Source organism: Apodemus sylvaticus, chromosome 9, assembly GCF_947179515.1.
Source record: "Apodemus sylvaticus chromosome 9, mApoSyl1.1, whole genome shotgun sequence".
NCBI lineage: Eukaryota > Metazoa > Chordata > Mammalia > Rodentia > Muridae > Apodemus > Apodemus sylvaticus.
In genome coordinates, this window is record NC_067480.1 from 40747339 (window position 1) to 40774566 (window position 27228).

At 42.7% G+C, this 27228-nt stretch overlaps 1 protein-coding gene across 1 annotated transcript; it reads left to right on the top strand.

Annotated features, from left to right (window-relative positions):
• Pecr (peroxisomal trans-2-enoyl-CoA reductase) lies at window positions 1–27228 on the top strand. Its single transcript, XM_052193481.1, has 8 exons — window positions 1–175; window positions 8051–8184; window positions 8872–9037; window positions 14104–14185; window positions 17660–17756; window positions 20804–20914; window positions 24288–24399; window positions 26973–27228. The coding sequence occupies exons 1-8, from the start codon at window positions 52–54 to the stop codon at window positions 27056–27058; spliced, it is 912 nt and encodes a 303-aa protein (XP_052049441.1). The 5' UTR covers window positions 1–51; the 3' UTR covers window positions 27059–27228.

The following is a 27228-nucleotide window of genomic DNA, read 5'->3' on the forward strand; positions in this document are numbered from 1 at the left end:
TACTTTAAGGAACCCAAGGGCTGGTTCAGGGACAGACGCTCTGCGGCAGCTATGAGCGCGTGGAAGAATGGTCAGAGCTGCCTAGCGGCCGGGTTGTTGCAGAACCAAGTGGCCGTGGTCACCGGCGGGGGCACAGGCATTGGAAAAGCCATCTCCCGGGAGCTCCTGCACCTGGGTATGTGAGCAGCCTCAGACCTCGGATCGCAGAGGTCTAGCTCGGATAAACTGGGTTCAGACGCTGAAGGGGTCAGAGACAGAGGGAGTGCTGGCGGACAGGAACCGGTTGCAAAGCTACGGGCTGCAAAGCCGAGCAATGAGAGGAAACGAAATAACAGAGGTTTTATTCCTAGTAGCCGAGAAATGTTGAGAAGCTCTGATAACATTTTCTTCTCACGTTCCCTGTGCTAAAGCAAGAAAAAGGAAAAGTTATTAAACTTAGAATGATCATGTAAACACACGCATGAGGAATGAAACCATCAAGAAGAAAATCGTTGCATTTAATATTTGGATATGTGAGGATGTATATCTCCTTTGAGTTTACTCTTAAACCCAAAGCAAAATGTACCAAAGTTACTACCCAGGTGGTGATGACACATGACTTTAATTCCAGCACTCAAGAGGCAGAGACAGGTGGATCTCGGAGTTTGAGGCTAGCCTGATATACAGAGTTTCAGGACAGTCACACAGTTTCAGGCTCACAGAGAAACCCTGTCTCGAAGGTGTGGGTGTGAGGGAAGAGTGCAAAGTTCGAAGGCATATTTGAAAAGGTATTTCCAACACGACTCTTGTATTGTGCAAAGAGCTTTGACAAGTAGCTTTTTTTAAAGATTTATTTATTTATTTTATCTATATGAGTGTACTGTAGCTATCTCCAGAAACACCAGAAGACTGTATCAGATCCCATTACAGATGGTTGTGAGCCACCACGAGGTTGCTGGGAATTAAACTCAGGACCACTGGAAGAGCAGTCAGAAGCTCTTAACTGCTGAGCCATCTCTCCAGCCCTGACAAGTAGATTTTTAAAAATCTGACATCAAGAGCAGCAAATGAGACGATGATATGACCCAGGGATTCCACACTGAGCTAACACAGGAAATAAATACATGGAGAAAGGATTGGCTTTACCTTATCAGCAGTACATTGTAAACGAAAACAAGATACCATTGAAGTTTACATTTTACCATTATTTCCAGCCTGTCTGCCACCACGAAACTTTCCCTGGGAAGAAGAAATATATATATATATATATTTGATACAAAGATCAGGACCTTGGCCTCTGTCAGCAGATTTGCAGAAGCTTGGTTCCTCTTCTATGAATTTCTAGTTTTTGAACCTCTTTTTGAATAAGTTTGCATTAGGCAAACACTATGCCAGTTCTGGGGTCGGGCAACAGATTATTGTGGTCTGACTGAAATATTAGGAGACTCTGTGCCCTGGAGATGCTGTGAAAGTCATGGAGTATGTCCCTAGGAAACTAACTTCCTGTACCTAAAAGAGAAGTGAACGTTGTACTGCTGTATTTGTAATTGGATTGCCTTCCATGAGAGAGTATGAAAAAAAAGTTCTTTTTAAAGGTTTGTTGTATTTTAAATTATGTACATGTATTGGGAGGCAGGGAAGGGCCTGCACACGTGAGTGCAGGTGCCCATGAAGGCTACAAGTGTCAGATCCCTGGAACTGGAGCGTGAGCCACCCAGTGTGAGTGGTGAGAACCAAACTCGTGCCCTCTTGCAAAGAAGTGCAAGCTCTCCTAAGCTCCGAGCCATCTCTCTAGCATCAAGTATATGAAACACTGTCTACTATGGCTTTTTTGTCTTTGGTTTTTTTTTTTTTAAATGCCAGCATTAATGGCTGTTTTCTGAAAGTTATTATATAAACCCAAATTGGGCAATAGACTATTAATGAAACATTAGCCGAGAGCTGGCAAGGAGGCTCCGTGGATGATGGTGCCAGCTGGCAAGCCTGATGTCCTAAGTTCTATCCTCAGGACAGGAATGATGGTGGGAGGAGGGCACTGACTTCCACAAGTCACCCTCTGACCTCTGCACAGGCACCTCGGCACACACACACACACACACACACACACACACACACACACACACACGGATAAATCAGTAAAGTATTAGCTGGTTACCCATGTCTGCCTTCCTCTGATCTGTAGGATATCAGCACATCTTAGTGACTGTTACAGGTAGTCCCTGGCACTACACAGCATAGAGGAGACCTAGCGGGGACTGTGAGCTAATGCTATGCAAAACAAACTGATCATCTTCGGGGAAAATCACAAATGTTTCCTTACCTTTGTTGGTTTTGTTGTTATTGTTGAAAACTTTTATTTCTAGTAACAATCATGTATGGGGGGGAAAGGCAGTACTAAAACCATACCAGGGCAGTGTTAGTGGGAAGGGGTTGGTCAAAAGGTGCCAGGTGTCATCTGGGGGAGTTGGGGATCGGGGTGAATATGCCCAGAATATGTTGTGTGAGATTCCGAGAGTAAATAAAAGCAGGGGTTGAAAGGGTGCAAAGTTTCAATTAGAGAGGATAAAGTCTGGTTGGCTGTTACCCATTGGTGCTGACTACAGTCAATAATGCTGTGTTGTACAGAGGCACCTGCTACCAAGAGTTCAATTGCTGGCAAGAATTCAATTCCTAGGACCTACATGGTGTAGAGGGCAGACTCCTGGAAGCTCTGACCTCCACATGGGTGCTGTGGTACACACACACATACACACACACACACACACACACACACTGAACAAATGTAATAAAAATAAGTAATTGTAGTTTATGTTTCAAAATTGCTAAAAGACTTTTTTGCTTGGTTTCTTCTTTTCATATTTTTTAAAGATTTATTTATTTATTTTATGTATATATGCTCTCTTCAGACACACCAGAAGAGGGCAGCGGACCCCATTACAGATGGTTGTGAGCCACCATGTGTATGCTGGGATTTGAACTCAGGACCTCTAGAAGAGCAGTCAGTGCTCTTAACTGCTGTGCCATCTCTCCAGCCCCTCTTCTTTTCCTTTTGAGACAAGGTCTCACTGTATAGTTTTGGCTAGTCTGAAAGTCACAGAGATCCACCGAGTTACTGGGATTGAACGAGAGTTACTACTTCTGGTCTTACTTTACATTTAGCTGACAATTAAATTATCTCTACTGAGAATTGAAGCCAGAACTTTGTACATGAGCAGCAAGTTCTTTACCACCTATATACATCCCTAGACCTCTCTTTAAAAACAAAGCAACAACAACAAAATCTTTTTATTTGGAGTCTGGCCTTCTCACTTTTTAGCCCAGGCAGCCCTTGAATTTGTGATTCTCCTGCCTCAGCCACCTGAGTAGCTCACATTACAAGCTAGAACACCAGGCCTGGCTGAAGGATACTTTAGATAGCATTACCACGAAGGAATGGTTAAGCATGGAAGGAGACGTGTTAATTAGTCAGATTTGCTCATTAATTACACAGTATATAAAAATAACAAAATAGCCAGGCAGTGGTGGTGCACGCCTTTAATCCCAGCACTTGGGAGGCAGAAGCAGGCAGATTTCTGAGTTCAAGGCCAGCCTGGTCACAACAGAGTAAGTTCCAGGACAGCCAGGGCTACACAGAGAAACCTTGTCTTGGAGAAAAGCGCAAAACAAAAAACAAAACAAAACAAAAAAACAAAAAACAAAACATCAAAAATGTACTCAGTGAATGTACATTTATTTGTCAGTTAAATGTAAAATAAGACTAGACATAGTGACTCTTTCATTTAATCCCAGCATTTGGGAGACAGAGGCAGGTAGATCTCTGTGACTTTCAGACTAGCCAAAGCTGTATAGTGAGATCTTGTCACAAAAGGAGAAGAAGAAATGGTCCCAAGAATTTCTGTAATGTGCAACTTGTTATGTATGGTTGTCCCTTCAGCATCTCCGACCTTCAGCTCAGCCATTTCCGGTTTGTATTGAGAAGCCTGCACTCCGTGTCTTCTGGCTGCGCGCCTGTAAACCTGTCCAGTGTGTTAGCATGCCTGTGTGAGCTCGTCCCCCTCTAACGCCCCAGGCTGATGCCACGTCCATTGTTAGCAGTTTTTAATTCCTTCATTCGCTTCTGTCGCATTGGCCAATCTCGTTTGATCATTCCCTTTTGCAGCATGTCACACAGTTTATCATTGGGAGGTGAGGAAGTGACACCGCTGTGTTCTGTGTGTACTGTCTGTGTTGAGCTGTGTTCTGTGTGTACTGTCTGTGTTGAGCTGTGTAACAGCAGATGGGCAGGAATCAATTACTAAAAGACCTCCCTCCTCCCTGTCCCCCGTAGAGTTTCTCTGTGTATTGATGGCTGTCCCAGAATTTACTCTGTAGAGCAGGCTGGCCTCAAACTCTCTGCCTGCCTCTGCCTCCCAGAGTACTGGAATTAAAGGTGTGTGCTACCACTGCCTGACTGATTTCTACATATGTATATATAGGGCACAGATCCCATTACAGGTGGTTACCGGAAATTGAACTCATAACCTCTGGAAAAGCAGTGTTCTCAACCACTGAATCATTTCTCCAGCCCTCTACTTTTAGTTTAAATCCCACGATACATTGTTAATTCTCGTCCTTCAAAGAATCCTTTTTTCTTTCAATGTGAATAGAAAGAAGAAAAATTTTGTATAGTCACAAAATGATCATTTCCAGCTCCGATTTTTCAGTCTTTGATAGTTGTTGACAGGTATGTAATGCATTTTAGTCGCTTCTAACCCGTGCTGCTCTGACATCCCTGCCTGTCTCTGGAACTAGTTTACTCTGACTTTGGTGTCTTCTGCTGTGTGAGAGACCTACTGAGTTTAATTGCAGTTGTCTGAAGAGTGTGGATTGGATGAGGGGTTTTGTTTTTGTTTTGTTTTAATGCATGATCAACATCCCAGTGGGTACAACACTGAATAAAAGTACTCTCAGCAGCCGTTGTTGTCACTTAGCCCTGCAGGAAGGGGCGGGGCCTCATTGGCACCTCTTCCACCCCTGACAAAACCTTGCTGGTCCCAGTCTTGTGCAAGTCTTCGTAGGACAACCAGAGGTGCAGTGAGTTCTAGGTTATAACAACCACCTCGGGTCCAGAAGACACTGTTTCAGGGAGTGGTGGCTCACACCCTTAATCCCAGCACTTGGGAGGCAGAGGCAGGTGGATTTCTGATTTCGAGGCCAGCCTGGTCTATAGAGTAAGTTCAGGAGAGCTGGGCTATACAGAGAGACCCTGTCTCAAAACCAACCAACCAAACAAAAACAAACAAACTACAGAAGACACTGTTTCAAGTGCTCTCTTTCTCACTCTCTGACTGCTTTTAGGGGACTTAGCTCTCCTTCTGATATCATTTTTCTTCTGCTTGAAGGACTTCTTTTGATTGGTTGATTTATTATTATTATTATTATTATTAATTATATGATAAATTTTTCTCACTTTATATGCATGGCTTTTGCTATCATTCTTGAGGAGATGCTGGCAGTTATTTTGCTTTTGTGTTGGTCCACTGACTTCTGCCTTGCTCTGTTCTGAAAGACGTCACCGTTGTCATTGTTGGTCTGGGCGTCGTGCATTGCTTTTCTCTAATTGTAGTATTTTTTTGAGATTTATTTTTACTTTTTTTTCCTGAGCTGACTGTAAGTTAGTATTTTTTTTTATTCGATATATTTTTTATTTACATCTCAAATGATTTCCCCTTTTCTGGCCCCCCCACTCCCCGAAAGTCACATAAGCCCCCTTCCCTCCCCCTGTTCTCCCATCCACCCCTTCCCACTTCCCTGTTCTGGTTTTGCCCTATACTGCTACACTGAATCTTTCCAGAACCAGGGACCACTCCTTCGTTCTTCTTGTACCTCATTTGATGTGTGGATTATGTTTTGGGTATTCCAGTTTTCCAGGCTAATATCCACTTATTAGTGAGTGCATACCATGATTGATCTTTTGAGACTGGGTTACCTCACTTAGCATGATGTTCACCAACTTAATCATGTGTACGTGTATAAATGGGGGGGGGATGGCGCATGTGAATGCAGGTGCCCTTAGAGGCTGGAAAAGAACATCCGATCCCTTGGAGCTAAAGTTGCCTGTGGTTGTGAGCCACCCAGCACAAGTGCTGGGAACTGAACTTGGGTCCGTTTAAGAGCAGTAAGCGCTTTTAATGCTTGTGCTGTCTCTCCAGCACTATCGAGGTCACTTCCACGATGGTTTCTATCAGCTGACATCTCTCGGTATTATTTTCTTGCTCCTATGCAGGTCCGGGTTGATTTTGCTGGATGCTGATTGACTTGAGCCTCGTTGCTGCTGGCTATATTTATAGTCTTATAAATATTTTTCAGCTCTCCCTCCCCACCTTCAAGCCACACTGGGATGCGGCTCAGCTACTTAAAAATAGTTTGATATTTCTAAAGAGTGTCTTTTTTTGGTTGGTTGGTTTTGGGTTTTTTTGTTTTTTTGTTTTTTTGTTTTTTTTTTTGGTTTTTGGTTTTTGGTTTTTCAAGACAGGGTTTCTCTGTGTAGCCCTTGCTGTCCTGGAACTCACTCTGTAGACCAGGCTAGCCTCGAACTCAGAAATCCACCTGCCTCTGCCTCCCAGAGTGCTGGGATTAAAGGTGTGCATCACCACTGCCCCCAAAGAGTCTTTAAAATTAAGAGTTGGTCCTGGAAGCCTTTTCATCTCTGGCTAATGCTGCTTCACTGTCAAAGTCACACGGTCACACTTTACCCGTTTTTTTTTTTTTTTTTTTTTTTTTTTTTTTTTTTTTTTTTGGTGATCAACAGATTACCTACTTCTGGTGCTGAATGCTGGGTTCCTTCCCTGGCTCATTTTGAAGGGTTCTTTCCCAGCCTGTTCCTGTCCTCCACACACAGATCTGCGCTGCCTTAGATGAAATTCAAGCAAAACTGTAAAAATCTCTTCATGTCTCATCTCCATGGGATCGTGTAACCAGCTGCCTAGCCCTCTCAGTTCATCCCTCCCACTTCTAGAGACTTCCAGGCTGAGAATAAATGTATTCTCTTCTGTAGTCTGGAAGCTCTCTACCGGTGGCCATGATCCAGACAGTCCAAGTTCGTTTCCCTGAAATTAAAGAATTAAAAGGCACAAAAACCCCCTCAGGTGTAAGAGGTAGCCACGGAGAGATCTCGCCCGCTACAGACACGCAGCAGCAGACACACAGAGAAAAAGACTCTGCAAGGCTCAAGGAGGATGCCGGAGCCACAGGTTCCGGTCTCTTCTTAAGGGCTGAGGGCTTTTTAAATCTCTGAAGAGTTTTCCTCCCCTAAGTTAGAAGATGGGTGTTTGGCCCACAACTATTGAGGAAGTTGTCCTGATCCTGCCTTGAATTTGTTGACCCAGTCCAGTCCATCGGCCAGGAGAAAAGGCCCACAAAGGATTTTAAGGAGAGTGAGGAAGAAGCCAGCTCAAGTTTAAGCACCTCTCCCTCTCTGTTTAGCTCCTTGCAGTTCCTTGTCTCACAGGGCTCTGGTTTGCTCGTAGGTCCCTTCTGGAACTGGCACTCAGCTCTCAGAGGTGGCTACTCATTTTTAGTTCCCTGGCACTTGATATTCATTATTTCAAAACAGCTGTCCCTCCCCCGGGCCGTGTGTGTGTGTGTGTGTGTGTGTGTGTGTGTGTGTGTGTGTGTGTAAGAGAGAGAGAGAGAGAGTTGTCTGGTTTCTTAGTCATTTCAGTTCCTATTGCTTCAGTGTATCCAAAACCAGCCTAATTCCTCTTCCACCCCTCACCTTGCACAGGAATACACAAACTAGTTTCTGTATTATGTGTATGTGTATGTTACCTATTGGTCTGCTTATCACGGTTGTGCTTGGTGCCTATGGGGACCAGAAGCAGGTATCAGATCCCCTAGATCTAGAGTTACAGAGAGTTATGAGTGGCCACGTGGATGCTGGTGATTGAACCTGGATCTTCTGGAAGAGCAGCCAGTGCTCTTAACCACCAGCAAGCCCCCTCCCCCTCCTAGCCCCTTCATCTGGACAGCTCTTGGAAGCTTACTTTCTTTCTTTCTTTCTTTTTTCTCTCTCTGGCTATTTTCTCCTTAGGGTGTAACGTGGTCATTGCTTCCCGGAAGCTGGACAGATTAACCACTGCTGTGGATGAACTGAGAGCTTCTCTGCCTCCCTCCAGCTGCGCTCAAGTCACCGCCATACAGTGCAACATCCGGAAAGAAGAGGAGGTAAGGCACACACACTGTGCAGTGCACTTCTCCAGTGTTCTTCGCAGACACGGTTCCTGACCCCTGCTGGGCTCCAAGGTGACCAGGCTCACTAGAAGGCAGAGCCTGCAAGGAGAGACGCCTGTGCTCCTGACTTACTGAGCTGGTGACCTCGGAAGGAGGGGTGGTGAGCTAAGCAAGAATATACTCTCAGCTAGAGACCCTTTAAGGCTGTAGTTTTCAACCTTGTAATCCTGTGACCCATTAATACAGTGCCTCATGTTATGGTGACCCAGAACTATAAAATTATTTTCATCGCTACTCTATAGCTATAATTTTGCTACAGTCATCTATCTTAATGTGGATATCTGGTATGCAGGATATCTGATGCAGGACCCTGGGAAAGGGTTGGTTAAGGTTGGTACTTAGAAATGAATGCTACCGAGGCTTGCTGTGCTTAGGGGTTATCCATTCTCTCCGGTGTATCTTGCTATCAAAATTAGAATTTTGGCTTATGATTTATGAGTGTGGTACAGTGGGAATTTCACACTGTGGGATTTGGGGGTTTAGTCAGTGGCGACTTTATGTGTTTGGGTGGTAGTATTTAGAATGAATAAGCATTATAGAGGAGTCTACAAACTGCATATTTCTAAACCTGGGCCATGTAGTAGATTAGCTATTAAACCTTCCCTTTCGATGTTTCTTTAGGTAAATAATTTGGTCAAATCTACCTTAGCCAAATATGGTAAGATCAACTTCTTAGTAAACAATGCAGGAGGCCAGTTCATAGCTCCTATCGAAGACGTCACTGCCAAGGGATGGCAAGCTGTTATTGAAACCAACCTGACGGGTACCTTCTACATGTGTAAAGCAGGTGGGCATCTCGACAGCACAAACCCAACATGCCTTTAGTGTGAAATCACAGGGAAGGATGGAAGAGGAGCTGTTGGTACTCACAGGCCCACATCAATAACGGTTCTTTGGTATCTTAGCAAAATTCATATCTTGTATTTGTGTTCTCGTTTTCTCTCTCTCTCTCTCTCTCTCTCTCTCTCTCTCTCTCTCTCTCTCCCTCCCTCCCTCCCTCCCTCCCTCTCATTTTTTGAGACAGAGTTTCTCTGTATAGCCCTAGCTGTACTGGAACTCACTCTGTAGACCAAGCTGATCTGGAAATCAGAGATCTATCTGCCTCTGTTTCCCAAGAATTAGGATCAAAGGCCTGCCACTGCCACTACCACCGCCCAGCTGGCTGTTTCTCTTTAGAGATTTATTTCTTTTTATTTTAGTAATTTGTACATGTGCCTGAGTATATGCATGTGTACCATGGTGCACAGTCGTCTGAAGACAGGGGGACAGGAGTCAAATCCCTGCAACTGCACTTTAGGGTAGACAGGAGCCACCGTAAGGGTACAGGGACAGAAGCGGGAACCTCAATGAGAGTGCTTGGTGCTTAACCACTGAGCTACATCCCAGCCCCTGGGCCTCCTCCATTTGATCTCTTTTCTGTAAGAAATCAATGTTAAGACAACCTGACATTAATTTACAAAATGTCTCTTGTCCTGTCAAAGATTAAATTTAAATTAAATTTTTTCAAGAAGAACCTTACCTTTTGGGAACGTATACTTTCTATCTAATTATATCTAGAATACTGTACTGAAAGTATGGTTTTGCTGTTGTTGTGTTGTTTTTTTTTTCTGTTTGGGGGGGTCAGATTTTTGGTTTTATTTTGTTTTGCCTTGTTGGTTTTTCTGTGTAAACCTGGCTGTCCTGTAACTCACTCTGTAGACCAGGCTGACCTCAAACTCAGAAAGAGTTCCACCTGCACACCATTCCTGGCCTGTGGTTGTTTTAGTATTGTTGATTCTCACTAAATTTCATAACTTTTTAGCTTATTATTCTGTGAATAGGTTAGATAATTATCTAAATAAAACTGAAAAAAGACAATCCTGCTCTCTAGAGGGAACAGCTAGGAGGGCACAGGGCATACGATTAGTGGAGCAGCTGGGACAGAGGGCTTCAGGCTGCCATTTGCACCAGGGATCCAGGTGGCTCCACAGCCTTTTTGCACAGACCCTGCCAGAAGAGAGTTGGTCTCCCAGGAGTACAGACACAGGCTTACAGGCCCACAGGAGGGACAAGCTCCAGCCAGAGACAGCAAGACCAACTAGCACCAGAGATAACCAGATGGCAAAAGGCAAGCACAAGAACCCTACCAACAGAAACCAAGGCTACTTGGCAACATCAGAACCCAGTTCTCGCACCACAGCAAGTCCCAGATACCCCAACACACCGGAAAAGCAAGAGTTGGATTTAAAATTGTATCTCATGATGCTGATAGAGGGCTTCAAGAAGGACTTAAATAACTCCCTTAAAGAAATACAGGAGAACATGGGTCAATAGGCAGAAGCCCTTAAAGATGAAACACAAAAATCCCTTAAAGAATTACAGGAAAACACAAACAATCAAGTGAAGGAACTAAACAAAACCAACCAGGATCTAAAAGTGGAAGTAGAAACAATGAAGAAATCACAAAGTGAGACATCTCTGGAGATAGAAAACCTTGGGAAGAAATCGGCAGTCATAGATGCAAACATCAACAACAGAATACAAGGGATAGAAGAAAGAATCTCAGGTACTGAAGATACCATAGAAAACATTAACTCAACAGTCAAAGAAAATGCAAAATGCATAAAGCTTGTAACCTAAAACATCTAGGAAATCCAGGACACAGTGAGAAGACCAAACCCAAGGATTATAGGTATAGAAGAGAGTGAGGATTTCCAACTTAAAAGGCTAGTAAATATCTTCAACAAAATTATAGAAGAAAACTTCCCTAATCTAAAAAAAGATATGCCCATGAACATACAAGAAGCCTACAGAACTCCAAACAGACTGGACCAAAACAGAAAGTCTTCTCTGCACATAATAGTCAAAACACCAAATGCACTAAACAAAGAAAGAATATTAAAATCAGTAAGGGGGAAAGGGCAAGTAACTTATAAAGGCAGACCTATCAGAATCACACCAGACTTCTCACCAGAGACAATGAAAGCTAGAAGATCCTGGGCAGATATCATATAGACCCTAAGAGAACAGAAATGTCAGCCCAGACAACTATACCCAGCAAAACTCTCACTCAACATAGATGGAGAAATCAAGATATTCCATGATAAAACCAACTTTACACAATATCTTCCCACAAATCCAGCCCTACAAAGAATAATAGATGGAAAACACCAACACAAGGAGGGAAACTACACCCTAGAAAAAGCAAGAAAGTAATCTTCTTCCAACAAATCCAAAAGAAGATATCCACACAAACATAAAAATAACATCAAAAATAACAGGAAGGAACAATCCCTATTCCTTAATATCTCAACATCAGTGGACTCAATTCCCCAATAAAAAGACATAGACTAACAGAAATATTTTTCACGTAAATCTTCAATTTTATCAGAAAGTGTTTGTAATTCCTCTTTCAATTAATTTAGTAATTTTTTATGTCTACCATTTTGTCTGCATTATTTTTCATGAAAATCTTCAATTTTAACATGTTTTTCTATATATTTCTTCTATTTTATCAGAAATGTTTTCCATGTAAATCTCTTATTTTATCACAAAATGTTTTTAACTCAACCTTCAATTAATTTAGAAAGGTTTTTTTATATCTACAATTTTATTTGTATCATTTTCCATGAAATAGTCAATTTTAACATTTTTCTATATATTTCTTGAATTTTATCAGAAATATTTTCCATGTAAATCTTCAATTTTACCTGAAAATGTTTATAATTCCACTTTCAATCAACTTAGAATTATTTTTATGCCTATCATTTTATCTGTATAATTTTCCATGATAATCTTCAATTTCAACACGTTTTTCTATATATTTCTTCAATTTTATCAGAAATATTTTACATGTAAATCTTTAACTTTATCAGAAAATGTTTATAATTCCACTTTCAATCAACTTAGTAATACTTTTATGCCTACCATTATTATATCTATATAAAATTTTCCATGATAATCTTCAATTTTAACATGTTTTTCTACATTTTTCTACAATTTTATCAGAAATATTTTCCATGTAAATCTTCAATTCTATCATAAAATGTTTCTACTTTCTTTTTCTTTTTTCTTCTTTTGGCTTTTTGGATTTGGTATTTTTTGAGACAGGGTTTCTCTGTGTAGCCCTGGCTGTCCTGAAACTCACACTTAGACCAGGCTGGCCTTGAACTCAGAAATCCGCCTGCCTCTGCCTCCCAGAGTGCTGGGATTACACCACTGCCCGGCTTTCTTTTTCAATAAAAGAGCATGCTTTTCAAAAAGAAAAAGAAAAAAGAAAAAAAGAAAGAAAGCCAGGTGGTGGGGGTGCATTTGACCTGAGGCGGAATCTGTTTAGAGTAACTTACACTGACTTAGTATCCTCTTTATGCTAAAATCCCGTGACTTTATGTGGTTTTTAATATTGGTGTTTCTAGTTACAGACTTTTCTGGACTTTATGACCATTCTGTTTAAAATCATTTATTATTTGATAATTTCATACGTGTACACAGCTTTGATAGTACCACCCTCACTCCTCCTCCATCTCCTCCACAACCCTCTCCCTCTGCTCCTCTGTCTGTCTCCTAATTTCATGGGTTTTTTTCCTTTCCTTTTCTTCCTTCCTTCCTTCCTTCCTTCCTTCCTTCCTTCCTTCCTTCCTTCCTTCCTTCCTTCCTTCCTTCCTATCTTTCTTTCTTTCTGTCTTCATTTATTATTCATTTACTTATTTGTTTTGGGGGGATTTTTTTTTGAGACAGGGTTTCTCTGTATAGTCCTGGCTGTCCTGGAACTTACTCTGTAAACCAGGCTGACTTCAGATCTGCCTGCCTCTGCCTCCTGAGTGCTGGGGTTAAAGGCATGCGCCACCATTACCTGCCTCTCACTACTTTAAATTTTTTTCCATATAGGTTAGCCATGTTATTTCCTTCAACCCCCCCCAACCCCTCTCAGATCCTCCCTACCTCCCTACCCACCCAACATCCTGCTCTTTCTCTCTTACCTGAGTGCTGGGATTAAATGTTTTCACCATCACCCCCTGGCTACCCCAGGTCTTTTTTTTTTTTAAGATTTATTTATTTATTTTATGTGAGTACACTGTAGCTGTCTTCAGACACACCAGAAAAGGGAATCAGATCCCTTTACAGATGGTTGTGAGCCATGTGTACACGTGGTTGCTGGGAATTGCACTCAGGACTTCTGGAAGAGCAGTCAGTGCTCTTAACCACTGAGCCATCTCTCCAGACCTATCCCATGTCTTTAACTGATGAATTTTTGGTTTAAATCTTTTGTTAAAAGTTTGTGGTTTTTATCTTTACACCTCACATTTTAAAATTCATCTTAGGGGTGGAGATGGAGCTCAGTTGACAGAGTGCTTATCTACACACAAGAGGCCGTAGGGCTCTATCCTTGACACTCTGTAAGCCAGACGTGGTGGTGGACAACTGTGACCACATCACTTGGAAGGTAGAGCCCCGGGAACAACAGCAGCTCGGCTACCTAGGGAATTCTAGGTTAGCCTGAGATGCATAAAAACAAAAACAAAAACAAAACAAAAACCTTGCCTCAAGATTTTTAAATTCAGCTTATACTAGATACTCTATGGCTGTTGCCATCTTAATTGAGTCAGTGTTCCAGTGATTTTTCATCTAGATTATTAGTTTATCAAAGTTTTTTTTCAAGCTTATTTTGTAGCTTTCATTGACCTTTTTCGGCTTTGCCTTATGGTTTTATTAAATTAACTTCTTGCTATACAGCCATGGGGATCATCCTGGGCTATGAGAGACCTCATCCCAGCCACAAAAACTAAGTAAAAAGAGCAAACATCGAATGTATGCTGGAGCAGGCTGTAGCAAAGGAAGACTCTGTCTAATGATTGTCGTCTGTCTGTGCTGCAGTTTACAATTCCTGGATGAAGAAGCATGGAGGCGCCATCGTCAATATCATCATCCTTGTTAACAATGGGTTTCCAAACGCCGCGTAAGTAGTCTGTGGTATTTATTTATTTATTTATTTATTTATTTATTTATTGGATTTGGTTCTTTTGAGACAGGGTTTCTCTGTATAGCCCTGGCTGTCCTGGAACTCACTCTGTAGACCAGGCTGGCCTCGAACTCAGAAATCTGCCTGCCTCTGCCTCCCAGAGTGCTGGGATTACAGGCATGCGCCACCACTGCCCGGCAGTATTCTGTATTTCTTTTCTTTCTGTGCCTTTAGATTTTGTTCTCTGAATAAGGGGCTTAAATCAATGGTTCACCCCTTTAATAAAAAGTTATAACCCCAATAATTTCCTTTTGAAATAATGTTCTTATTAATTCTTGCAAGTTTGCAAACAGTGTATGGTGGTTTGAATGGGTTTGGCCCCCACAGACTCATGTGTTTGAATGCTTGGCCCATGGGGAGTGACACTTAGGAGGTATGACCTTCTTAGAATAGGTGTGGCCTTGCTGGACTAAGTATGCCACTGCAGGGGTGAGCTTTGCCGACCTATGCTCAAGCTCCGCCCAGTGTGGAAGAGAGACTTGATCTTCAGATGAAGATGTAGAACTCTCAGCTCCTTCTCCAGCACCGTGTCTGCCTGGACACTACCATGCTTCCTGCCTTAATGATAATGGACTGAACCTCTGAACCTGTAAGCCAGCCCCAAGTAAATGCTGTCCTTATAAGAGTTGCCTTGGTCATGGTGTCTGTTCACAGCCATGAATCCTTAACTAAGACACTATGTGTTTTGATCATATTCATCCCCTTCCCCCCACGCTTCCTTTTATTTGAACTTTAAAAAAGAAATTGTGTATGCTGGAGGCCAGAGGTCAACATCAGGTGTCTTCACCAATCCCTCTCCCCCTTATTTTTTGACACAAGAGTTACTCACTGAACCATGGCTGGCCAGTGCATCCCAGGGATCCTCCTGTCTCTGTCTTCCCCTTGTTGGAATTACAAACATGCACTCCTGTACCCAATTTCTATGTGAGTATGAGCATCTAAACTTATGTCCCCAACCTAGTGCAGCAAGTACTGAACCTACTGAGCCTTTTCCCTGGTTGCTAATAGTGCCCATTCAGATTACAGTTGCCATGTATAGTGGTTTGAAGGAGAGTGACTCCCATTAACTCATAGGTTTGCATGCTTCATCCCAGTCAGTGGGACCATTTGGGAAGAATTAGGAGGTGTGGCCTCTTTGGAGTGGGCGTGGCCTTGGGAGATGGTGTGTCACTGGCAGTAGGCTTGAGGTTTCGTGGAGGAAGTGTGCATGTTTGTCATTTACCTGAAAGTTATATTATCTGGAGGTCCTATATCCTTTCTGCCAAGTAGTAGAGATGTAACAAATCTAGCTGTCCCTGTGGGAAATAGCTTCTTTGTTAAATTATGAAAATTAAATAGATCTGGATTAATTTTGATTTGAACAACATGAATATACCTGATATTAGGACTGATAAATTGTGACTTACACCAGAAACTCTGAGTTTCTGAAACACACCACACACACACACACACACACACACACTAAATTCCTGAGAGATTGTAGTTCTAACTAGAAACAAGTTGACTTCCTCTATGGAAATTTTAATAACATACTAGCTTCCTGTATGAAGGAATCTGGGATTCCTTCAGTTGTGCATAGTATTGGCTACTCTCTGCCTCTCTAACCACAGTTCCGGGCAGAGACAGCTTGGAGGGGAAGGGTGTGTCTGGTCTCCTGGGTCAGAGGACCCCACCCATCACAGTGAGCCAGAAGCAGAGAACAGAAGATGCTGGTGCTCAGCTAGCTTTTCCTTTGTCCTCTTTTTATTCTCACCTCTTGGGATGCTGCTGCCACCTTCGGGGCAGGTCCCCCCACCTCCCTCCCCTTCCCACAGTGAACCCCAGTGAATTCTCTCAGCAAACATCTTCACAGACACACTCAAGAGGTATGCCTTACTAATTCCTAAATGAATCAAATAAGGCTGACAATCAGACTTAGTTAATCAAAATTAACCATTACATACTAGCTTTTAACTGTTGAGCTGTCCCAAATTCTTTACCCAATGAGATGGGGGGGGGGTCAGAGAGGAGGGGGGAATTTTTCAAATGAGCTAGGAGAGAATTGGTCAGTAAACATGCAGGGCTAAAAGTTGGAGGAAATCCTTCTTCCCTTACTACCTAATCTGTCTCTCCCTGCTGGTTTCAGATGCTTATAAATGGATTTTTCCACGTTAAACCATATTGCAGTTGTTTCCGGGGATGTTATTATGTTGTACATGAAATTCTGGATCACATTATCTCTGCACCTTCTTTTTTATTTTTTATACGCTTTAAAAAAAATTTTATTTTACATATTTGAGTGCATTGTTGCTCTCTTTAGACACACCAGAAGAGGGCATCAGATCCCTTGACAGATGGTTGTGAGTCACCATGTGGTGGCTGGGAATCGAACTCTGGACTTCTGGAAGAGCAGTCAGTGCTCTTAACCACTAAGCCATCTCTCCAGCTCCTGTGCCTTCCTTTTTAAAAAGTACATGGTTTCCGTGTTGTTGAGACAGGGTTACCTGGCTTATATGTTTGACATTTATCCCTGGTATGACTAGAACTTCCTATGTAGACCAGGCCGCCTTCAAACTCAAAGTGATCCAATTCTGTCTCCCATGCCCTGGGATTAAAGGCATGCAGTACCATGCCCAGCTTTTTAAATTTTTAAAAATTATATTTACTTAGTTTTTTTTAATTTGGGGTGTGTATGCTCCACAAGTCTGGAGGTCAGAGGACAACTTGAGGGGTTGTTTCTCTTCCTCCACAGTGAAGTCTTAAGGCTTGAAGTCAGGTGTCAGGCATTGCAGTAGCCATATCCACTAAGCCATATCCATTACCCAAGACCTAAGTCTTTTGAATCTTTTATTTGGAATTCCACTGATTATGCATGTAGCCACATGTATTATTTCCATATGCCCAATTATTAAAAGTGTCTACAATATCAACATACTTGTATTAAACTTACCATTTGGGACTGGCAAGATGGGTCAGCTGGTAAAGGGGCTTGCCGCTAAGACTAAGACCTGTGTTCTGTCCCCCTGAGCCCACATGATGGAAGGAGAGAAATGGCTCACTTGAGGCTCTCTGCCTTCCATACATGCATTGTGGTACATGCTTGAGTATACACATATACATATATGAGTGGAGAGAGAGAGAAAAAACCCACAATCTGTTGTTCTCTTTTGTAATAAAATGTTCGTCGACATATTCCTCCCGGCACGTGGCTTTTGAGAGACACAGTTTATCCAGTGTGTGTTGTTTGATAGCTGTGGCTTGGCTTTGATGGAAAAAGACCCTGCCCTTTCTTTAAACAGAGACTCACTGTGACAGAGACTCATAGCAGAAACAATCTCGTGGAGTTCTCAAGTCATTGAAATGCTCGTCGACTTAGTTGATGGGAGAAATGTTCGACAGGAACTGATGATGACAATGCTTGTGTCTTTAAAGGCACAGTGGGGCAGCAAGAGAAGGTGTTTACAACCTAACGAAATCCATGGCTTTGGCGTGGGCCAGCAGCGGAGTGAGGATCAACTGCGTTGCTCCTGTAAGTAACTGTTACAGGAGAAGTCTGCTGACAAACTGGGCTCCTGATTCAGATTGCGTTGTGGATAATCGTGTCACTGGTGTAATATATATCTATGTAAATATACTATTAACAGTTGACCTTTAACATAGATTAAACTTGAAAGGCAGTCCTTCATTATAGCAGTAGTGTTGTTTGGTAATGAGAGAGTGATGCACACTCTTGGTATATATTAGAATTATGTGTTTTAAACAATAGTGATGCAAGAACCTTACTTCCTATCGTGGATTGTGAGTACCCACATTATAAAGAGCATCAAGGAATTACCTCGCAAGGTGAAGGTTGAGAAATACTAGGGAACTGGAGAGACGGCTTGGCAGGTAAGAGTGCCTATTGCTTTTGCAGGAGACCTGAAGGAGACCTGAGCTCAGCTTCCATTCCACATCAGGCATCTCACAACTGCCTGTAGCTCCATCTCCAGGGATCTGATACCTTCTAGCCTCCCTGGGCAGCTGCTTTGGGATCTGGCGAGATAGCTCAGTGGGTAAAGCGCTGGCTGTACCAGTGTGAGGAGCCGAGTTCAGATCTCCACACTCACATTAACAGAGAGACAGAGCAGCACACACCTGTTCCTCCAGCCCTGGGCCCCGCCCCATCATGGCTGGCCAGTCTGTCTGAGACAGTGACTTTCAGGTTCAGAAACCCTGCCTCAAAACAAGCAAACAGAAAAAAAAGGAAAGAGCAAAATGAAGAGCCATAGACGGCACAGACAGATGTTGACATCTGGTTTCTCCATGTGCCTGTCTGGTTGAGAACATACATAGGTGCACACACACGTAACATGTATGTTCACCATAGCATACATAACCTAACAATTGTGGAAAGTTAACTATACTTGTACACATTAAAAAAAAAACCATGACTTTGAAGAGTAGCTTTTTGTTGTTAACTTTTTATTTTTATTATATTCAACACAATATATATTTTTATACCAATCGTAAAAGTAATGGACATGTTATTAAATGAACATAAAAAGATAAAGTCTTTTTGTTTGTTTGTTTTGTTTTGTTTTTAGTAAAGCTTAAAATCTTGACTCTTACTATGGTAGAAACACAAAATAAGAACAATTTCTAGACACTGGAGTTCACTATAATAAGGCTGTACTTCAATGTGAAGAGTAATTTTTTTCCTAAGTGATCTTGTTATTTCTTGATATATTATGAGTCCCTCACATTTTTTGTGGAAAAAAAATGAATATCAGTGGGAAGAAGCTCTCAGTTTTAAGACCAAGTAGAAGCTAAGTTATATGTTATAATGTCACAAATGTAGCCACAGAATTGACTCAAAAAATCTGTTTGTTTTTTTGTTGTTGTTTTTTTTTTTTTTTTGGTTTTTTTTGAGCCTGGTAGTGGTGGTGGTGGTGGTGGTGGTGGTGGTGGTGGTGGTGGTGGTGGTGATGCACACCTTTAATCCCTGCACTCATGAGGCAGAGGCAGATGGATCTCTGAGTTCGAGGCCAGCCTGGCCTACAGTGAGTTCCAGGATGGCCAGAACCACAGAGACCTGGTCTCAGGGAAAAGCATCTTTTTTTGTGTGGGTGTGGTGCGTGTGTGTCCATGTGTATGCATGTGCACATAACGTGAGAGGCAGAGGCCAGTGCTGGCTGTCATCTTCTGCCACTCTCTACCTTAGCTTATGAGTCGGGGCCTCTGTGTTGACCCCAGAGCTCCCTGATTCGGCTAGACTAGCTGGCCAGCCAACTCCAGGGACCTGCACTCCCCACTGCACCTCCCTGGTGTTAGGGTTGCTGGACCATGCTGCTGCTCCACTTGGCTTGGGTGTGGGTGCTGCCTGCAGGTCAGAATGCAGATTCTCATGATTTCACAGCCTGCAGTTTACCAGCTACGACTGAGCCATTTCCCTGGCCTCGACTTGCTTTTTGAGAGCAGTTGTTGTGGGTAGCCCAGGCTGCCTAGAATTCATTATATAGGTTAAGTTGTCCTTGAACTCATGGTCTTCCTGCCTCTACCTCCCCACATATTTACTTGTTGTGAAATAAGTCATAGCTTGAACCATCTGATATTTTGTTCTTGGCATTTACTCCGAGAGACATTAGGTGAAATTCATCTTTCTCCTCCTACACAGGTCAACTCAGGGTAACTTTTCCTACGATGTTTTCTGACGATGGAGAAAGTAGAGATAATGGAGATTGGTAGCACACATCTGTAAATGGTGGAGTGTTGGGGAAGGAGGTAGGCACATAGCCATGGAGCCCACTGACCAACCAGCATAGCCATCCTAGAGCTTGGGCCAGCTAGTGTAATCAATCAGTGAGCTCTGGGTTCAACAATAAGGTGGCAAATGAATAAAGAAGAGACTTGATGCCAACCTTTGACCTCCATGTGACATCCATGCAACACGCCCCTCCCCCCACATACACACAGACTTAAAATTGAAAATATATATATATATATATATATATATATATTTAAAATTAACTATCAGAGTACATACATGTATTTTGGATTTGGGTGTATTTTTTAAATTTCACTTGAAATGTAAAAACCAAGAAAAATCCTGTTTTTGCACGTCTTCCCTGGTAAAGCAAGCATGCTCAGAGGAAGAGAAACTAGACTCCCTAGGCCCATTGCTCCTGGTTAGGTATCCCACTGAAGTACTTACATAAACATACTCCTCAGAAATCAAGTCTTTCATGGAAAAGACCAAGGCTTAGCTAACTATTAAAGGGGAGAAACCCCCACCACCAAATTATCATTCAAATGGACCTGCTTGTAGATCGTGGTTGGCTGAATCCCTTTCGACGGTTTTGAATAAAGCTGATTAGAAATGTTTCTCTTCTGTATTGGTGTTAAGCCACACACTGTTTGTCTCTGGTCAGTGATCCCCTGATGCCTTCTTGTTGCTGTCATGTGAGCTGCAGAGATGGAACCCAGGGCCTTGAGCTCGCTGGACAAGGGCTCTCCTTCCCCTCTGCGTCCCCAGCCCTTGATGTCTTGACAAATAATTCTCCTCATTTACTCACCTTCCTGTTTTGTTTTCTCATATAGGGGATCATTTACTCCCAGACTGCTGTTGACAACTATGGCGAATTGGGACAGACCATGTTTGAGAGGGCCTTTGAGAATATCCCAGCTAAGCGCCTTGGAGTCCCAGAGGAGGTGATGTATCTGGGTAGCACTGATGAGAATACCCGGAGAAATCTGTGACATTTGGCACCCGGGGCGTGTGGCCTGGCTGACCAGTAGAGAGGATTATTTCAGTGCCATCAAACCATGTCTCCTGTGCTTTGGGCTCTGGGAAATAACCTGGTTAGTTGCATTAACTGCTGACAGCAGACTTTCCTTAGGAAGGAAGGCCATGAGGTTAGAGACAACACATTTTTGTTGTCTTTGCAGCTACTTTTCTATCACAAGCAGTTATTACAAGCAGCCCCAAGCAAGCCAGATAATGACAGACTCATGAAGTTCCACATTGGAATGAAGTATGTTAAAACCAGTAGCTTTTCAAATGATCGAGGAATAAACTTAGTTCTACTGGTGATAGGATAAAGGAAAAAGTTTCTCATTGAAGAATGGGGGGGGGGGAAGCCAGAATAAATAAAGACATGTGGGGCTAGGGAGATAGATGGCCCTGCAGTCATGAGCAGGAAGTTCTCAATGCCCAGCAACTATATCAGATGGCTCCCACTGCATGGAGATCCAGCACCATGGCCTCCGCAAGGACCCGCATTCACAGCTATACTACACACACACACACACACACACACACTCAGTTAGACATAGTAATAAATATTTTGAATAAATAATACATGTGTTACTTCTTGGTAGGAGTATCAATTTTACTTAAAAGTCAATTTTTGCTGGGCCTGTGCCTTTAATCTTAGTACACAGGAGACAAAAGCAGACACATAGATCTCTGTGAAGTTGAGGCCAGCCTGGTCTACGCAGAAAGTTTCAGGCTACCCAGGGCTACCGAGTGAAACCTTGTCTCAAAAAACAAACAACAAAAAAAAACAAAAAACAAAACAAAATTAAAGTCAAATTACAAAATTTTGGGTGTCAGTAAGATGTGTCAGGTAAAGATTTGATCCTAACCCCCACAGGCTGTCCTGCCACAGGAACACAGGGGCACACACGAGTGCTGTACCCTTAGAGGCCAGAAGAGGGTGTCGATCCTCCAGAGCTGGAATTCCAGACAGTTGGGAGCCACCTGACATGGGTGCTGGGAACCAACCCATTCGTGTTCTTGGCAAGAGCAATAACATGTTCTTAAACTACTGAGTCATCTCTCCAAGCCCAATTTTTAAAAATTTAAAAAGTCAGGTGGGTCACGCCTGTAATCCCAACACTCTGGGAAGCAGAGGCAGACAGATTTCTGAATTCGAGGCCAGCGTGGTCTACAAAGTGAGTTCCAGGACAGCCAGGGCTATACAGAGAAACCCTGTCTCGAAAAAACCAAATCAAAAAACCAAAAATAAATAAATAAATAAATTAATTAATTAATTAATTAATTAAAAAGTCAGATTTCCCCTAAATCAATGTATAAGTTGAATATGATTTTGGAATTTAACGTGCAGGAAAGGGTTTATTTAGATAAATATTAAGTTTTATTCAGCATCATTGTGTGTGTGCGCGCATGTGTGTGCCTGTGTGTGCTGCACTGCACTCACTGATAGTCTAGTCAGGAGAGGCCTTAGGACAACAGTTTATAAATACATTAGACCATTTCTCCTGCATATAAAATCAAAGCTATAAATATCTTGATGGGGGCGAGAAGATGTGGTTCTAGTTTCTAGAAATAGCTTGTTGTGTTTTGCTGTGTCTTTCCAGAGACACATACCTACATTTACTGAGTTTTTTTATTTAAAAAGACTGCTGTGCTAATTTAGATCCTATGTTTTTGTGAGGGGAGTAATCCTACAGTAAAGGTTTCTGAATGCAGTCCTGCACTCTAGTGAGAGAGAGGCCATTTCTAGACATGAAATCCTGAACTATCACAAATTATATGCAAAAATTTGGAACATACTAGCTTGGTGTGGTGGCACACACTTTTAATCCCAGTACTCTCGGAGGCAGATCTCTGTGAGTTTGAGGCTAGCCTGATCTACATAGCGAGTTTCAGGCCAACAAGAGCTACATATGAAATTCTGTCTCGAGAAGCAAATGAAAGGAAAATACTGCTCCAGATAACTATTGATGGGCCATGTTATATTAAAATTTTCCTACAGAAAAGGGAGACTTTAAATTATCTGAAAGGCGCTGGTGGTGCACGCCTGTAATCCCAGCACTCTGGGAGGCAGAGGCAGGTGGATTGCTGAGTTCAAGGCCAGCCTGGTCTACAGAGTGAGTTCCAGGACAGCCAGGGCTATACAGAGAAACCCTGTCTCGAAGAACCAAATCCAAAAAGCAAAAACAAACAAACAAACAAACAAACAAAAAACCCTAAATTATCTGAAAGGAAGAGATAACAAGATTAAATTCTATTTAAGACAGAAGGCTTTGTTAATGTGAGTTAGAGTATCAGAATCCTACTGGAGCCAGGCAGTGATGACGGCATACACCTTTAGTCCCAGAACTCGAGAAAAGAAAAGAATCATATTAGAAATCTTAAACTAAGCCAAGAAATGTAGAAGATGCTTATTACTTTATTTAAAAATAACAAACATTATGTGTTAGTATTTTAAATAAAAGAGCTACCTTTTTCAAAACAAAACAATTCCTTTTCCATTCATTTGACACATTTACAAACTCTTTGATGTGTGGCTTCATTTATTTTGGTTTTGTTAGTTGGTTGTTTCTGTTTTTTTGAGACCGGGTCCCATGTATATGAGCTGGTGCCAGATTTGATCTGTAACAGAGGGTGACTTGTATTTCTGACGCCCCTGCTTCCGTGTCCTGTGTGCAGGCATTACAGCCTGTGCTGCCACACTTGGATTAGTTGCTGTTGGAGATTGCCTTTGGGCCTCGTGCACGCTAGAGAAGCACCCCACCAGTTCAGCTACACCCCAACCCCAACCCCGACCCCGACAGTTTCCTTAAAATCAGTGGGAGCCTAAAGACATGATGTCATGAGCTTTCTATGCTATTATTTGAGCCTTCTTGTGACATTGGGGGTCTTTGGCCTATCTAACTTGTAGCATAACTCGTCTTTGGACCTAAATGTTGACACCGTTCATTATGTAATTTTGGAAGTACACGTTCTTCACGTCTTCATCCGCTACTTGAATCTAGTGTGGTGGCACAAGCTTTCCCAAAATTCTATTTCCCCTTGAAAGGTTTTGTCATTGAAAACAGACAGTGCCAGTTGTTTCTGTTTGAGGCGCTAGCCTCACTTCCTTTATCTAATAAAAAGGTGCTTGCTGAGGGCAACATGCTCAGGGGAAGGTTCAGTGGAGCAGAGGAGAGATGTGAGACGGTAATGGCGGGGGTGACCAAAATTCATTATGTACATTTATGAAATTGTCGAAAATGTTAATGAACGCATGGGGAAAAACATGCTCCTCTGTATGGATACATTCTGTTCTCTCCCCAGATCTCCCCTCTGGTGTGTTTCCTGCTGTCCCCTGCAGCTTCCTTTATCACTGGACAGCTGATCAATGTGGACGGAGGCCAGGCTCTGTACCAGCATGACTACAATATACCAGGTAAGCAGCCAGGAAGCGAAGCGTCGAGAGCCCTTCCCTGTCCATGCTCCAGGTCTTAAGTCACTGCCGCAGAGGTGGGAGTTTTCTTTTATAGGCCATCGAAAAGTGCAAAATGTTGATATTTATGATAGGATTTTAAAGAAAATGGTCCCAGCTTCAAAAACTATCTAAACCTCTTAAGTACAAAGAAGGATAGAAAGGAGGCAGAGGCCAGCTGTGCGTGAAGGGTTACAGACTTAATTCTTCTTTCCAATCTAAGTGCTTACATAGATGGAAGGGGCGGGGTCAAATTCGACTTTGTCCTCTCTTTGGAACATACACATCAAAAGATAAATTTCTGTATTGGATGATTCTTATTCATAAAAGTGTATTTTGAAAGATTTATTTTCATTATTTAGTGTATATGAGCGTCCTATCCGCATGTATACCTGCATGCCTGACAGAGCATCAGACCTCATCACAGATGGTTGTGAGCCACCATGTGGTTGCTGGAAACTGAACCTAAGACCTCTGGAAGGGCAGGCAGTGCTCTTAACCACTGAGCCATCCCTCCAGCCCCATAAAAAGCAGTATATTTATTTTATCTTATAGAAGCAGAATCTCAGTGTGTAGCCCATTCGGCATCCCATTCATTACAGGTCTGTGCAGCAATGCTTGGCTTGAAAACTATATTTACATTCATAAATTAAATTCAATAACAATATTACACACGATTGGATGTGTGACTTTGTATCTCTTTTGGTTTTGGAGGGGTCTTATAAAATCAGATAGTCCAGGCCAGGTACAGCCAGAGACTCACCTTTAACCCCAGAACTCAGGAGGCAAAGGCAAGGAGATCTCTGTGAGTTCCCAGACCAGCCAGGGCGAGAGAGAGACCCTGTCTCAAAACAGAAACAAAAACATCAAACAAACAAAATCAGATAGTTCAATGTCCTATTTTTTTTTCAAATGACAAAACAAATCCCCAGAAAATAAAGGCTGCTCTTTCAGAGGACCTGGGTCAATTTCCAACACCTTCATGATGGTTCACACCATCTTAAAGGTGGAGGAGCTGATGCCCTCCCTTGGCCTTCGCAAGCCCTAGGCACAAGTGTGTTGCACAGCCATAGGCAGGCATTCACATATATGTAAAACATAACATCTCTAAAAGCATGCTAATGTCCAGGGCTGCTGCTCATCCCACTGGCATATGCAAACCCTGGGTTGGATTCCCAGCACCCCTTAAAACCAGAAGTACCAGTGCACGCTATTCAGTAACCCCAGTGTTCAGGGCAGTAGAGGCAGAAGGAACACAAGTTCATGGTTATCCTCAGCTACATACCAAGTTTTAGGCCAGCCTGGTCTATGTAGCATTGATTATAGATCTTTTTTTAAATGTGCATAAAAAAAACCCAAAGCCTCAGAGAAAATATAGACACAAATATATTTGACCTCTTTCTAAAGATAGTTAACTAGTGTCTATTAGCAAACGAATGTCTGGTTGATAGGAGTGTCACAGATTTCCTATCCTTGTGGGTTTCTTATGTGGATATGGTGATATCCCTAATACTATGAATGTCTTGTTGGTTAAGTTGTTTTTGCTTTTTCCCCATTTTGGTGTTTTGAGACAGGGTCTCACTTCTGCCTGCCTCTGCCTCCCAAGGGCTGGAATTAAGGGCATGTGCCACCATTCCTGGCTTCTTTCCCTCTTTGAAGAAAGTCAGTGCAACCCCAGTAAGCAGCACTGATCCAACTCCACTGTGCTCTCTATTACAGTTTTGGCTTTGCAGCTGAGGACCTAACAGTTCATAGTATTAGGACCATGGTGGCTCGAGCCTTTAATCCCAGCACTCCAGAAAGGTGATTCTCTCTGCATTGGAAGCCAGCCTACTCTATATCTTGAGTTCCAGGACATCCAGGACTCTGCCTCAAAACAAAAACACCCGAGACTGTATCTCCTAGGGATGGGACATTAGGGGATTAAGTTAGAGTAGGTAGAGTGACACCACCACTAGGACTTGGTGTCAGGTCCTGTGTGGTCATCACCATTGACCTTTCAGTCCAGGAAGCTATTGGCTCATGAAGAGGTGAGACGCACCTAAGAGCCTTTCCTCTTCCTCTGCGTTTGTTCCCATGAGGTCTCATCCTTTCGAGCAAGGCTGGCTTCCTTGGTCCTGGGATGGCAGCCCGCCACTCTGAGACCACATGCTTTTCTCTGTCTACATCTAGCTGACTGAAGAGCCAGGAGAGGGAAGGGCTTCATGTCAGGACGGCTTGCTCAGTCCTGCGTCTGCTTTATGTTGGGTCAGCTCACAAAGATGTCCACCTGTAGGCAGTCACCTGAGGCAGGGACTGGGAGGTACTGAAGTTACCCCCTTTACACGCAGGGAGACTCAGCCGAGAAAGGTAGTGAGTAGCAGGCCTGGCATTCAAATAGAAGGATTTTTGCAAAACCGCCTGTCCTGCGAGCTCTGTTCCTCAGCCTCCGTGAGCTAAGAAGCAAGGCAGCAAACAAAACCATGAGGCTTGGGTGGAAACTGGGGCGATGGGTTTAAGAGATTTTTGCAAGTAACACTTTTCTGCTTACTAAACAGATCATGACAACTGGCCTGTGGGAGTTGGGGACCTTTCTGTTGTCAAGAGGATGAAGGAATCTCTTAAGAAGAAAGCCAGGCTCTAAGCCAAAGAACCATCCATCTTGTTCCTTCGTGCCTTAGCGTCTTGAGAATGTTTGGAACTTCACAGGAGCTTATGATTTCTGTAGAGGAAAAAAAAAATCACTTCAATGTTAATAGTTTTATCTTTGCAAAAACTACTCCCAAAATAAATGTTATCTTCATGTCTAAACCA